This window comes from Lissotriton helveticus, chromosome 1_1 (genome assembly GCF_964261635.1).
Source record: "Lissotriton helveticus chromosome 1_1, aLisHel1.1, whole genome shotgun sequence".
In the NCBI taxonomy this organism is placed as follows: Eukaryota; Metazoa; Chordata; class Amphibia; order Caudata; family Salamandridae; genus Lissotriton; species Lissotriton helveticus.
The window spans coordinates 1,878,333,353-1,878,348,428 of NC_136057.1; the positions used below are offsets into that span (position 1 = coordinate 1,878,333,353).

Genomic DNA, 15,076 nt, shown 5'->3' on the forward strand with positions numbered 1-15,076 from the left:
CTTGGAGAATACTTAGAACAGAAGCTCAGAGATTTGGAGAAACACAAACCAACTCTAAAAATGCAAGAGTTTTATGTCGGCTGGGAGGATGGTGGGTGTATAGTGATGTTTGCATGAAGGTGTTAGGCAATACCCTTGTTAATAGAGTGTTCTTCGTCATGCGCCTGACTCAATTCATGTTCTGTCTCTCAAAGCTGCCTTGATGGTTTCAAAGACACAGAATACTCGGCTATTCTCCTCATGAATACTTAGAAGTGAGATTAAACCCAGGAGCAATAACACAATGGCTTGCCCTTTGAAATCACATAACCCCTGGGACTTCTCTGCTTCGGTTACATTTTTTGCCTCAAATGTGTTACATGTTAGTTACAGGGAGCCGTTATGAGGATTATAGCTTTTTTCATGTTTTTAGTATCTCTTGTTTGAAGGTATATCAGTGCCGCTGCACATGAAAAGGTATGAAGTAACCATTTTCTTCCCCTCCTTCACCCCTCAATTGCCCACAGGCTAGCTGAGATCTTTCCTTGTTGTATCTACTTCCAGAGATGTGTCCCAATGTATATTAGGAATTCAACCATTTTGAAATGTCTGGTTCTAAGGTTGATGCGTTGCCTTATGTGTTTTTATCCTATGGTTGATGATACTGTCTGTAAAGTCTTTTTTTTTTATTATTTGTTTTGTGCGACAGCAAAACAACAGTTGCAGCACTCCCACAGTGACATTCCCTGTTTCTTTTTTATTAAAATTGTTTTTTTATTGCCATTTAAACAGGTAGATGTCCGGCCAGAACAGTCAGTCCAGGTCCTCCCTGAACCGGAATACAAATAACCCAAGACCAGTTTTAGCCACACTGGGGCTCTTCAGTCTGGTGTAGCTTGGTTTCTGTGGTACAGTGAGCACGGGACCCACACCAGGGTAGATCCATGACCCCTCAGGATATTACATGAAACACACAAAAGGTGATGAGAGGATGCTTGCAATAAGTCTAATGACTGGCAATCGATCAGGGTAGGTTTCCTGCCCTTCGTTCTTTTGTTCACTACGCCACCTCAGTTTGGACCCAGCCAGAACACAAGCAACCCAAGGTCGGTTTCACCCTGATTAGGGCTCTCAGTTGGGTGCAGCTTGGTTCCAGTGGAAAAGTGAACCCTTACTACCACTGGTAAGCAAGCTTTCTGTACCTCAAAAGCTAACACCCTTCTCCTGCCAACTTACAGGAAAAGAATGAACGCTGGAGGTCAGCAAAAGCATATACGGCAAGACATCCTCCCATCACATACATTACAAAGCATCTCCTGCTCATAATGAGCACCTGGCCCTGGGTTAGCCTGTAAAGTGATCCAAGTGGCCACATTACAGGTCTCAGAAATAGGAATATGCCTGCTTTGGACCAGTGGAGAGATGGAGTGGACATGCACTCCCTTCAGAAAGGGCACGTAGGTGTCCTCAGATGCCAAAGCACCAAGAGACTCAAGGAACAAGTAGGGTAAATGTCCATGTCTGCAATGGGCAACACATGTGCTAAGTTCTGGTGGGGTCTATAATCAGTAGTGATACATTGTCAGTTATTCCTATGCATTATAAACTAAAGTTAGATACTAAGAAGATTGAATTCCTCTTACCAAAATTGAAGAAATTAAAGTTAAATATAGAACAGCAATATTGGCTGTTTGTGGCAACAAGTGTTTACAACACTGATGGATAACACTGATCACTGAGGGGCAGAGTCGTGGCAGATTTTCATGGCTGGCACTATGTAAATTATCCAGTTAATATCCATTGTATGTAATTTTATCATATGCGCATAGCCTGAAAATCTGGCCAAACTGTGACACTAGTGGGCCCGTGTTGGATATCTTGGTTTAAAAACACCACTCTCCAAGTCAAAAAGTAGTTGTGAATTACTGGTGATTAGTGTAAACTAAGAACACCTCACTTATACTTTCTGGCAGGGAATAACATATACAGGCAGAGGGTTTGCAGCCCATAGCTGGAATCTTCATTCCCTATTACATTACTGTGCATTCTCAGACTTATTGGTCATTCGCTATTAGTGTAGAGAATTCTGTGGCAGGACCGGAGGCTTCGGATTATTCCTTCTTCCTTCGCTCTTTATTCTTTTCACAGCAGCAAGAAAGACAAAATAAACCACATTTCCCATGAACATTAGGGAAAGAACAACAAAAACGAGTCAGTACTATGTTAGTCTCTGTACTCCTGATAGCTCCCATCATGCTCTGCAGCCTGTACCCCTTCCTCTTTCTTCGCTGCTCAGCAGCAAGTTAAGTGGTGTTTTTCTTACTCTCCTCACTTTGGGGCTTGTGGGGCAGTGTTGGTGTTTTTTGCTGTAGCGCTGCCTTGTGTTTTCTTTCAGAGCCCCTTTGTGGAATCGCGGGACACTTTTGCGCGCTCCTCATGCGATTTTTGCCTGTTTAGGTGCAGTGGCGTCCTCTCACCGTTAGGGGCGCGCGCTGCCATTCCGCGTGTTGGCGCAGTTTGGCCGTGGGGTCCCCAAGCACCTGGATTACACCCTGCGGGGTCGCAAACGTCCGTGTTGACTGAACGCCCATTGGGGTCTGTACTTATCCTTTTTTACACCCTGCGGGATCGCAATTGGCACCGGTGGGGTGCTTGGGACGCTTCTTGCCGGGTGGTGCCCAGTGATTAAGTGGGGTGCAGCGTCCCTGGGTTTGGCCCTTGAATTGTGCGCCTGGCGCCACCGTATCTGTCTGGGCTACTTCCCAGCGCCAAATTTGTACCCGGGAGGGTTCAGTTGTTCTGGTGCTGTCGCTGTTGGTCTGCTGAGCCTAATTTACCTCGCTATGCAGAGCGGGCAAGACCAGTACGCGGAGGAGGATCCTCTGAGTTACGCCCCCTGGGATGAGGACTTCTACCAGGCGGTCGATGACTATCTATAGGGCGGTGGACCAGGCTATGGTCCCTCTGGAACAGCGTCTTACGGCCAGACTGGACGAGGCATACGCCAAGCTGGCGGCCCTTATCCCCGCGCCGGCCTCGGCCCCGGGGTCCGCGCCTTCCCCTCCCCCCCTCCACCAAAGAAACCCTGTTCCGACAGAGTTGATCCTGAAGCATTTGATAGGATTAAGAGTGCCTTAATGGCGCACGTAAGTTCCCTTCCGGTCCCGGAGGCCCCGGCGGAGGTCCCCCCGCCGACCCCTAGAACGGTGACCCCAGAACCGCGGGATGACGGCGATTCCCCGGACACCGACGAGGAGGCTTGTTCTCCCCGTTCGTGGCTGCCGTCCCAGGCCTCCTCTTCGGCAGGTCCTTCGGACATGCTGGACCCGGACGATATTATCCATCCCCGGTCCTTAGAGTGGGTGCCTGGAGACAAGGTGGCCCAGTATGTGGCAAACCGACTGCGCAAGCCAGTGGACAAGGATGCCCGTAGCCGGCTTCGTGCGGAGTGCCCCCGGCCTTCCTTGGAGGGCAAGGTGGCCATGACCCCCGATATTGATCCGAAGATGGCCACTTTCCTGACTAAGTTTGTGAAGGACCCCCGGAAGGGTATGGATAGGTCCTGGCGTACGTACCAGGACAAGCTGTAGGATGAGGTGAGGCCCGTTACCAAAATCTTAGATATGGCCGAGGAGGCCAAGGCTTCAGGGGCCCTTATTTCTCCGGAAGTACTTTCCAATTGGGCTCAGCGGGCCATTGTGTTTATTGGTAATGCTAACTGTGCCCTCTCTACTGAGAGGAGGAGGTCATTGCTCATTAAGATCGACCCGAAGTTGGGTGACCTCGCTTCTTCTGAAGCTGGCGCGGTGGCGCAGGGTGGTCTGTTTGGTGACCCGTTCCTAAAAGAATTAGGAAAATTCGTGGCCACCTTCACGTCCTTAGATAGGGTGCAATCGAATATTAAAAAGGTCTTTGCCCCTTGGGTTTTCGACAAGACCGGACGTGGCCGGGGCCGCTGGTTCGGTCGAGGAGGTAGCTCCGACAGGGGGCAAGGCTCCGGACGCGGTCAGCTGCAGAGCAATAACCGCTACAACAACTTCTACCCCACAAGAGGGCAACGCTTCGGGGGCCGTGGAGATCAGAGAGGCCAGCAACGAGGTGCTGGAAGAGGTGAGTGTGCTGCCATCAGCGAGTTTGAAAGTAGGGGGGCGCTTGGCGCGGTTTCTTCAAGCATGGGCTTCCCTCACGAGTGACGCCCGGGTGCTGCAGACGGTCCAGGGCTTCCAGCTGGAGTTCCATGGTCGTCCTAGTCAGCTCCAGCGTCCGCGGCCTATTGTGTTCTCGCAGCGCGACGCAGAGTTGGTGCGCGACGAGGTTTCCGCCCTCCTTTCAAAAGGAGTGATTTGTTGCGCTGGCGAACACCCCGACGGTTTCCTCAGCAACCTCTTTTTGGTCGACAAGGTCGACGGGGGCCGTCGGCCGGTCATCAATTTGAAGGAGTTCAACGAACGGCTGGTGTACCGACATTTCAAGATGGAGGGCATACACCTCCTGAGGGACGTTTTGCGGCCATCCGATTGGATGGTCAGACTAGATTTAAAAGATGCCTACCTTACGGTACCGGTTTTTCCTCCTCACCGTCGCTTCCTCCAGTTCAGGTGGGACGGTCAGGTGTACGAATTTACCACGCTTCCTTTTGGGCTCTCCTCGGCTCCGTGGTGTTTCACAAAGGTGCTTCGCCCAGCGGTGGAGGCGTTGCGAGCCCAGGGCATGCGTATGATTGTCTACCTAGGCGATATGCTGTTCATGGATCAGTGTCCAAGGCGTCTGTCCTCCCAGCTTCAGGCGGCAGTAGATCTGCTTCAAGGGCTGGGATTTGTTATCAACGAGAAAAAATCTCTTTTGGTTCCCGTTCAGACGGCACTCTTTTTGGGATTCACCATAGACTCGGTGGCTGCGACCTCAGCCTCCCGGCCAGGAAGATGGCGAAGATTCGCCACGAGTTGCGCCAAACTTTGGCGAGGCTGCAGACATCCCTGAGGCAGTTGGCCAAGCTGGTGGGTCTTCTGTCCTCGTCCATTCAGGCCATCTTTCCGGGGCCTTTACATTATCGGGCCATGCAACGGCTGAAAGCCTCCCACCTCAGGAAGGGCTTGACTTACTCTCAGCTGATTCCTTTGTCGGAGGCGGTGCGGGGCGAAATGCAGTGGTGGCTGACGCACATAGAAGCCTGGAATGGCCTCGCCGTTTTCGGCTCGGCACCGGACGTTGTCATAGAGTCGGACGCGAGTCGTTCCGGCTGGGGGGCCAGGTGCGGAGAGTTCTCCACGGGTGGAGCCTGGTCCACTCTAGAACAGTCGTTTCACATCAACTGTTTGGAGTTGCTGGCCGGATCCTCTGCGGTCCAGTGCTGGATGAAGGACCGAGTGCAGTCCTGTGTTCTCCTGCGGATGGACAACGTGTCAGCGGTCCGGTACATAAATCATCTGGGAGGGACCAGATCCAAGATGCTAGCGAATCTCGCGCGGGACTTCTGGCACTTTTGCCTGGATCATCAGGTTTCGGTTACAGTGGAGTACCTGCCGGGCCGTCAGAATGAGGTGGCCGATTGGCACTCCAGTCACCTCCTGGACGCCAGTGTGTGGAAGCTGGACCCTCAGGTGTTCTCCGTATTGGCGGAAATGTGGGGTCCCTTCACAATAGATCTGTTTGCGTCCCGCCTGGACCATCAGCTTCCAAGGTTTTTCAGCTGGCGTCCGGACCCGCCTGCGGTAGCAACAGATGCGTTCCTGCAGGATTGGTTGAGCGAGCAGGGGTACGCGTTTCCTCCGTTCTCGATGATCACACGGGTGTCGGCTCTGCTGCGCCGCCAGTTGACGGAGGTGGTGATGGTCACGCCGTGGTGGAGATCGCAAGTTTGGTTTCCAGTTCTTCTGGAACTTTCCTGGGATTCTCCAATCCTACTCCCCCATCACCTGCAGATTCTGCTCAATCCGGACGGGGCTCCCCACCGGTTAGTCCAAGAGGGGTCTCTGCGCTTGATGGCATGGAGGATCTCCGGCGTCGCTGGGCGCTCCCGGGACTTTCGGGAAAGGCTGAGGACTTGCTCGACAGAGCATTGGCTGCGAACACGACCAAGAGGTATCGGTCGGCCTGGCAGCGATGGCGCCGTTGGTGTGTGCGACGGGGTGTGGATCCCGTGGGGGCTGATGTAGTTCATGTCCTGAATTTTCTAGCAGGCCTGGCAGAAGATGGCCTGGCTTATCGGTCTATAAATGCTGTTCGATCTGCGATTTCTGGAGGTCATGCTCCTGTCCGCGGTTTGCCGGTGGGAGAACATCCCCTGGTGTGTAGGCTCCTGAGGGGGATTCGGCTCTCGCTACCACCGGAGCCGCGTTACTCGGCCCTGTGGGATGTGAACAGGGTCCTGAACCTGTTTCTGTCATGACAACCGAATAGGTTTTTGTCTAGAAAGGAGTTAACGGCTAAATTGGCCATGTTGTTATGCCTGGTTTCGTGTAGGCGAGTCTCGGATGTACGAGCATTGGATATCTCGGCCAGAGTCTTTTCTCCTGAGGGAGTGTGTTTCACGCTCAGTAGGCGGACTAAATCTAATACGAGAGTTATCTCGTATCCGGCTTTTCACGACTCCCCAAAGCTGTGCGTTGTGCAGTGACTCCGTGCTTATGAAGATGCCACTGAAGATACCCGCCCTCCGGGTGAAAGACAACTTCTAATTGATTTGCGTAAGCCATACTAGGCTGTTTCTTTGCCGACTATCGCCCGATGGGTGCGTTGGGTCATGCAGGAGGCGGGGATTGACACTAAGCAGTTTGGTGCTCATTCATCGAGAGGTGCTATGGCCCCTAAGGCATTCGCCCTTGGGGCACGATTGGAGGATCTGATGCAAGCGGCCGATTGGTCGTCAGATTCCACCTTTAAACGGTTTTATTTCAAACCAGTGTTGGAGGTGGCTAGTTTGGTTGTCAACAAGCTTTGAACCGACATAATCCGAAGCCTCCGGTCCTGCCATAGAATGAAAATTTTCCTAGCCGTAGGCGCTAGTAAGTTTCAATTCTATTAAGGACTCGGAGGAGAGGATTATCCCGCCCAATGACTTCCAAGAAGTGGACCCTTCCCCGTACTGGCTGTAAGTAACCCTTTTTCTTGCATTGGTTTATGCTTGCATTGAACTGTGGTTGCTTTGCACTGTTACCTAATTGCTTGGTTTGGTACTGACTACGGTTCAGTTCTGACGTTGTGGTTTGTTGCAGGAAATGGGTCTGGCAAGGCGGATGCTTAATGGTGATGAACTGGATGCTTCGCGCGAAGAAAGAGGAAGGGGAACAGGCTGCAGAGCATGATGGGAGCTATCAGGAGTACAGAGACTAACAAAGGACTGACTCGTTTTTGTTGTTCTTTCCCTAATGTTCATGGGAAATGTGGTTTATTTTGTCTTTCTTGCTGCTGTGAAAAGAATAAAGAGTGGAGGAAGAAGGCATAATCCTCGCCTCCGAGTCCTTAATAGAATTGAAACTTACTAGCGCCTACGGCTAGGAAAATTTTCATTGCCCTCTTCAATATTGTTGAAAGGTTGAGAACCGACAGTAAAACACCTTTGGTGCTTAACCCAATCGAGCAAAGTTAAGTTTAAGTGTAAGTTCCAGGTAGGACAACTTCTTTAAAGCACACACTTCTTGGCAACCTTAAGCTCAATTTAGTTCAACATACTCAAACCACATGTCCCCGGTAGCTGTGTGCAATGATGCCAAAGGCTATGGCAACTGAGATAAGCTATCAATTATCTTCCTTAATGTTCTACAGAAGTGGACAGCTCAGTCTCCATCGATCACCTCTTATTAGTCACTGAGATGTAGGGATGGGCCATGGAATCATCAACCTGTTTTTTTTTTTTTAAAGGTAAGGTAAACAAACTGAGCTTTAGGTGGGCATTCTCCAGTACTGTTCATAAGAACTGTTGTCTCGTATTTACATTTCACTTGAAATTAATGAGCCTCTTGAAACACTGTGGGCCTCTTATTACTCGAGTGTTGAGACTTTTCTGCATTTCTCTTGTGAATGAGGTTAATTAACCTAATAAGTGGCATTTACCCCCAGGACTGGATGAGAACTAGTGGTCTCGTATTCCAAATATATAAGAATGAAGTATTTGTGGTCAGCCTTAGGCACCTGTTAAAGCTTCAAACTCCTATCCATCCCCAGTGTCTCTTAATCTTCCCCATTAGTCACAAGATCCAATTCAAAACAAAGTGATGCGTTTCATGGTCATTTTTATGCTTAGCTCTGTCTCACTCTACAGACCAGTCGCTTGAGTGCTAGCTGTCTCCGCTGTGTGTTTTTTTACCTTCTATTCACATAGATGGCAAAGTTTGGGTACAGCGCACCCTCACTAATTTCAGAATGAAGGATCCAACATTGGTCAATGGGGGCCAGATCCAAGCCAGACTTTAAGGTTATCCGCACGAGATACATTAACATACTACTAGACAAAATGGGAATCATTTACATAGATAGTAGTTATCGTAAAACCTGGATTGGCTATGATCCTCGTAGACCAAAGTTGTGTCACGTGGCTTATGACAATGTGCTTTTCTACGCAGTGAAAAAAAGCATCAGTCTTCAATAGTGGAACATGTCACTGATGCTCAATTATACCGTTAGCTTGTGGCTTCCTCTCTTCTGTTAATGTCCTGGGTTCCTAGTAAAAGAAGGTTCACCGACAACATTATGTCAGGCCACAAAGACACCTATCCAGTGGTGGACCTCATAGGCAATCCTGGAAATAATGCCTCTAAGACTGACTCCAACACTTTATGAGTTCTCCACAGACTCCTAGAAACTTGCCTTATCGCCCTATACTCACCTCATTTGCCCGATCCGCTAGACTGTTACCCAGACACAATTTGACTACTGGTGTGAAAAATGCCCAACAAACGTTTCTGGTTTTACAACCAACGAAGATACAAGAAAGTGGATTACTTCTCCCTGGCCATATCCCACTTCTCCCCAATGTGCTTTATCGGCGCAAGGGAACCTGCTCAGGGCTTCTTTGAAGATATCTCCTCCAACTGCATCGATCACCACATCCACTCCTTTCCCGTTGGTCAGCCTCTTCACCTCCTCTTTCAGGCTACACTGAGTATAATTCACAGTGGAGGTGGCCCCCATCCGCAGAGCCTGCTGACACTTCTCATCACTGCCGGCTGCTGCGATCACCTAAGAGTGGGACGGAAAATTCACACTGTCAAAGCACCTAGATTAGGACCTGTACTCAGACGGTGTGAGCAATAGTATCACACACATTACCGCACATACTGCTTGGGGTAATGGCAGATCTCAGAGCAAGGATGTTGGACGTAGATGGTACAAAAATGGAAATGTGCCAGATTTTCATATCAACATAAAATACATTTATATAAACTGGTGATCCTATCAATTTGACGTGGATCAAGTCCTTCTAACATATCGAGAATACTCTTCATTAGAACACAGCAGGCAATCCTGAACAACACAGTCTTCCTCTTCGACAAGACAGACACAGCACACACAGTCTGCATGCCAACTTTCACAGTAGTCTGGAAACACCAATCCTCTAAAGGATAATCAGGCTGGTGCACATCTCAAACTGAGGGAGAGCTGCTTCCATTTTATGGAAGTTACAAACACTGGAGATCCTGCACTGTGGAGGTTGGGGCAGGGAGAGGGTTGGATGTACCTCGAGAGAAAACCAAAGTCTACCTTGGTTTGGAAAATATTGGATGCCATCTCAACAACTGCTTGGCCGGTGGCTCCCGCTGCTGCAGTCACCAGAACAGTCTCCCTGTAAGCAAGAGTGAGCAGAGACAATTTCAGAAGCACAGTCTTGCACTCATCACTACAGAGCTCAGTAACAAGAGAGCAAAATATAGTGAGGCTTGTGATGGTAGAGCTCAGTAACAAGACAGCAAAATAGAGAATCTGCTCATGCTGGTTTCAAACCTACTACACAAGTATATGTCCAGTCACCCATCAGCATGTTTTAAGGTTAAGAGGAAATGTTCTTCGGAATGCCTCTCTACTCTAGTGATCTCAATGTCTCTTTAGCACAGTATCTTTAGTGAGTGACCTCAGAGCTACAATAGCAGCCTTGAGCTTAGAGCTTCTGAAAACTTTCGCCCATCATACCTAATGTATCAAACACAAATGGCCCTGGAAGGAGGAAACAAAGGAGGGATGGAGGCTGCTAGGAAACACAGGAGGGAAGATCCTGGGAGGAACTCACCCTGGCTGTACACGTGCCCGGTGCTTGAGTGCCAGGATAGCAGTACCATAGCACACAGGCAAGGCAGCTGCTTGTGTGTAGGACACACTTTCTTTGATGGACCACAGCATCTACAACAGAAGACAGCAGCATTACTGGAGCTCCAAGGAATGAACATCAAAAGAGAAAGGCAACTTCCCTCCCGCTAGGATACGCAAGATCACAACTCGCTCAGTATAGTTCAAAACACCCCCAAAAATATATCTCTTGTGAAAAATGACCCAATGCAACACATTAAAACGCTGTACAAAAGTATTATTTGAAAGGAAATGCCATATGACAGAAGATATAGAAAAGCAGTGATTTCATTTATAATGCAAAAAATCAATTCCTGCTCATTAATATTTGCAGCTGATGTGCCTCAAAAGTAGGAGTACGGTCAGCACTTTTCACACTTCATAAGGGCAGCAGTACTAAATGTAATAGTGGCCAAATTATTCTGATGTGTTATTTAGTAGAAACATATCAGCCTGTGATAATTTACTTGCAAAATCCACGTTAAACTACTTTCAAAACCTAGGGAAACCATTCCCAAAATGTCAGACAAACTTCTGTTTTAATCCAGAACAAACCATTCCTAAACCCAGAACAAACTGCTTACAAAACCTTGAGTAAACTGCTTTCTAAAGTCCAGACACCAGATAAACTGTTTCTAACCCAAGGATAAACTTCTGTCTTAATTCAAAACAAATTACTTTAAAAACAAGAACAACTGCATCCATCCAACTGGGAGGAATGCGACTGTCTGCCGTGTGGCTTACCTGAGCGCCCGCTCTTCCCCAGGGCGTGAATCTTAACAAGGCCAACTCCGCCATTCATACTTTGACGATCAACGAACAAAGCACAATTAAGTAGGGTATTATTAATACCCAAAATAGATACCATCGGTACATTCCTGCATACGGTATGGTCCTGTGGGGTATTGGCGAGGTTCTGGACGCGTGTGTGGGACTGCTTGGATGAGGTGTTGGGTTGGAGGCTCCCCCGTACTTCGCAGCTGGGCCTTCTTCATGTCTTGGAACAAGTGGGTGGTAACATATACAAACAACACTTACTACTTCTAGGCCTTACAGTAGCCAAGAGGGGTGTGGCCCGAGCCTGGAAGGACCCTAGGGCTCCCCCGATAGAGGTATGGAAGCAGGGATTAGATTATTGTATGGGGTTAGACCGTCCAGTGTATGAGGCCCGAGGCTGCCCCAGAAAGCACTACAAAATATGGAAGAAATGGGCGGAATACAGGGGACTGTGGCTGGAGCCGCCGATACAGCGGGATGTCGCTGACGAACAATTGTTTTGCGAGCCGGCTGTGGGGTAGAGTGCATCACCACTTCCAAAATGTCTGTTTTGCTTGGACCTGTGTGGACATCGTGAACAGGGCTAGGGTGGGATTCGGGAGGGGGTAGTTCTTACGGGGCAGGGGGGGTGGGTGTTTTCTAATAATATTGTTCAAGTCGATTGATGTATTGATTGCTTTTTTATACATTTTGATCTTCTGCTCACAGTTCCTCCGGTGTACGGAGTACTGTGGTTGTCTTGCAATCTTACTCCAAAAACAATAAAATCTTGTTCTGATAAAAAAAAAAATAGATACCATCTCTTGGAGGTTGCAAAAAGTGTGAGATTAAGCACTATGTAAAACTGCTTCCCAATCTCGGGTGCAAATGTTCCAAAACTCAAAGACAACCCAGTTCAGGGCCAAACTGCCACCTACATACTGGACATCCCTTCCAAGTCAGAAGGACAAACTACCACATTAACTCAGGACAAACCATTGTGTCGACCAAGGACCAAACCAAAAATATACTCATCCAAAACCCAAGGACAACCTGCCCGAAGAGAAACCAGACAAGGACACTATGCCCAATGCTGTAAATCCCAGTCATAGAAGCCATTTAGATCCCCAACACTCCCAATGTTGATTGAACCAAGCTGCTCGCCTGGATAGGAAATATACTATATCAAGTATATAACTGTATGCAACACACAGTCCTGCTATATGCTCTCGGTCTATAAGTCACTGTGGGGTACTGAGCTGCATACTACAAGACTCGACTGGGAATATATGCTCTCATATGAGTTGATGATGTGTTTGCTGTATACATATAAATGCCAATAAAAAATACTTAAATAAAAAAAAGAACAAACCACATCCAAAACACAGGGGACAATTGTGCATAGCGCTCAGTTACAGAGCTAGCGGCCTCAAGGTTCAGAACGTAAGTTTCTATCCTTCCATGTTCCGCAAAGAACTAAGCAATGACCGCTGGCTGAAGAGAGAAGTCTATTGGGCTTATAAGGACAAAAGCTTTGTGAATAGAATGTAGGACCCTGCTGCTGTATTGCACAGTGGACCATACAGAGCTCTGTCTGCACCATGCAGCAATTGGAGTGAGCAAGGAGCTGGTGGTATGGGCCCTCCGTTGCAAGCCAAAGCTAAAATGGTGAAATTTTGGAGTCTCTGCAGATCAAAGACTATAAAGATTCTGCAACCCTGATCAACTTGATTTGCATAATCGAGCAGAGAGGGCACGGGACTGGGTATGGAGACCTTAGATACTTAAATATGTTTCTGAGCATGTTACCTTTATGATAAAGCTTGAGCTGACTCCTATAGATGAGGACTCCAATGTTCTGTACCCTGCTAAAAAAAAAAACAGATGACCCAGTTCTAATGGTTGTATTTTATCTGAAAAAGGAGTTGCAAAGGTTTTGTTAGGGTCAGTTTGCAGAAGGTGGACTCCTCCACTGCTCAATCGCCTGCCTTCTCAGGAGACAGGATTCTGAAACATCTCTAGATTCTTCTGTTACTAGGGCACACTCACCTTGCAAATTGCCTAAACAATATGGCCACCGGGTGGGCATATTCAATAGATAGTGGCCAATCCCTCAAACTTCCCTGTGGTAACTACGGAGTTAGAAGGCCCTTGGATGATGTCGGAAGCGGGTAGAACATGGTTAAAAAAAAGGAGAAGCGGTTCCAGTTAGAGTGTCTCAAGCCCTCTTTACTAACCGCACTGGAATTTTGGGGTTTGTATTTGAAAACGGTGAGTATAGAGTTATAATTACGACTGCACACTTCTGAGCCTCTGATTCAATCATTTAAGGTGGTTGAAATGTGCAATAAATGTGTGCTAATCATTTCACCACACATTTATCGGGATTCAATGATTTTAAATGATGCAGGATTACTGCATTACTAATGTAGTAAGTCTACAACATTGCACACAAAAAAAGACTCCAGGGTTTTGGCTGATTAATCAGTTTGTTCAGATGCTATGCAAATCAAGTATTTAGATCCCAAGCTTGTGAGGGTGGATTAAATACTCAATGGTGTTGAAAGTTGTTGATCGATCTAACAGGACAGGCACTACGGCATCATCATCACCCACCTTCATTCTTAAGTTTTCCAAAACGGCTGAAAACAGAGTCATGGGTTAGCCAAAAACACTCTCTGGAATACAACAAAGGATTGCTGTTCTGACTAAACATAGGCAATGTGTCATCAACAATACGTTCTCTTAACTTAGTCAGACAGAGCAGGGAGGACATTTGCCTATAATTTCCAACCAGAAACACCAAAGCACACCAAATGATCGTAACTTATCATCCAATTTCCAATGATCTGTGGTTTGCCCAGTCAAAATGAATGTCCTTTGGAAGAATTCCACAACAATTGTTGAATCAGGTCCCTTTGTTTGGTGTATTCCATTTCATTATATATAGAAATCAGCAGCAGCCGACATACGTTTTGCCCCCTGGGCTTCCTCAAGGCTTCGATTTAATATGCTGAGTACAATTTCATGTTTCAAATCACAGAGTTCCAATTATATGCAATAGGTCGTGATTATTCCAATAAACGATGTGAAAAATCAACCCGACTGACTGGCATGTCAATTCCTGTTGTAAACCGTAATAATTCCGTTATGAGCCGTGGAGGAAACTTCTTTCTTCCAAGAATGTAGGACCTTAATAGTTCATCTCTTGTTTCCAGAGGCAATCTGTGTGCTTCGTGACCGGCAATAGCGCAAACACTTGCCTATAATTGTCAATGTCCATTGGGTAAGTCGAGGGGATTTTCAGCTGTGGAGGTCACTAGTAGCAAAGGCAGGCTGCCGGATGTAGAAGTTATTTCGGGTATTAGGAAGATCTCTTTCGATATGCACTGGACATAAATTATGGTAGATCCCCGAATTTCTAGTGGGATTAAATAGGTCCCAAAACTTGTTTGGTTTGATGAGTGTGAAACTATCCAGTAAAAGTCCCAACATCAATTGCAGCATAATAACCAGAGTCAGCGGATGCAGGCTTCAAACTACTTTTAGAGGTCTTCTTTGCCATATTTATCAATGCAGTTTGCAGAGATTTTTTTTAAAGTAAGGTTATGATGGGTTTTCACAAAGACCTGGAGGATGTGATATAATTTTTGTCAGATCCTAAGTCTTGGATTTCATTTATACATTTTTTTTAACAGTTTGTTTGATAACCGAACTCTCAATCCTCGAAGAAACATTAGCTCAGTTTTCCTTTAGAATAAAGAGCTTACGGCTCAACAGTGTAGTTTGAAAGCAGTTTTGCTAGCGTGGTCATACTTATGCCTTTGATTTTTTTTCTAATCACTGGAATATAGCAAATTTTTTGTGCCAGCCATTTTTATCTTGTCTATTTTTGGGGACCTCATACAGGAAGAGATGGATCTGTTTCTCAAAGGCACTGGAGAATGATTCCTAAAAGTCTGTATACTTCCTGGGAGGATCTAAATTTTGACATGGGCAAAATCTTATAAAAGAGTATCCATAATTTAGCTTTTTCTATCTACATTTGAACTTCCAAATAATC

The 15,076-nt window shown here is 47.2% G+C and overlaps 1 protein-coding gene across 1 annotated transcript in view; it reads right to left on the reverse strand.

Moving 5' to 3' along the window:
- Window positions 1-15,076, reverse strand: part of LOC144754364 (quinone oxidoreductase-like protein 2) — a 198,787-nt gene that overhangs the window by 47,909 nt on the left and 135,802 nt on the right. The window contains exons 6-8 of the mRNA XM_078642059.1: window positions 10,202-10,311; window positions 9,679-9,760; window positions 8,975-9,156 (exon numbers count right to left, since the gene is read on the reverse strand). Of these exons, the coding sequence (XP_078498185.1) occupies window positions 8,975-9,156; window positions 9,679-9,760; window positions 10,202-10,311 (374 nt within the window). The remainder of the gene's footprint in view (window positions 1-8,974; window positions 9,157-9,678; window positions 9,761-10,201; window positions 10,312-15,076) is intronic.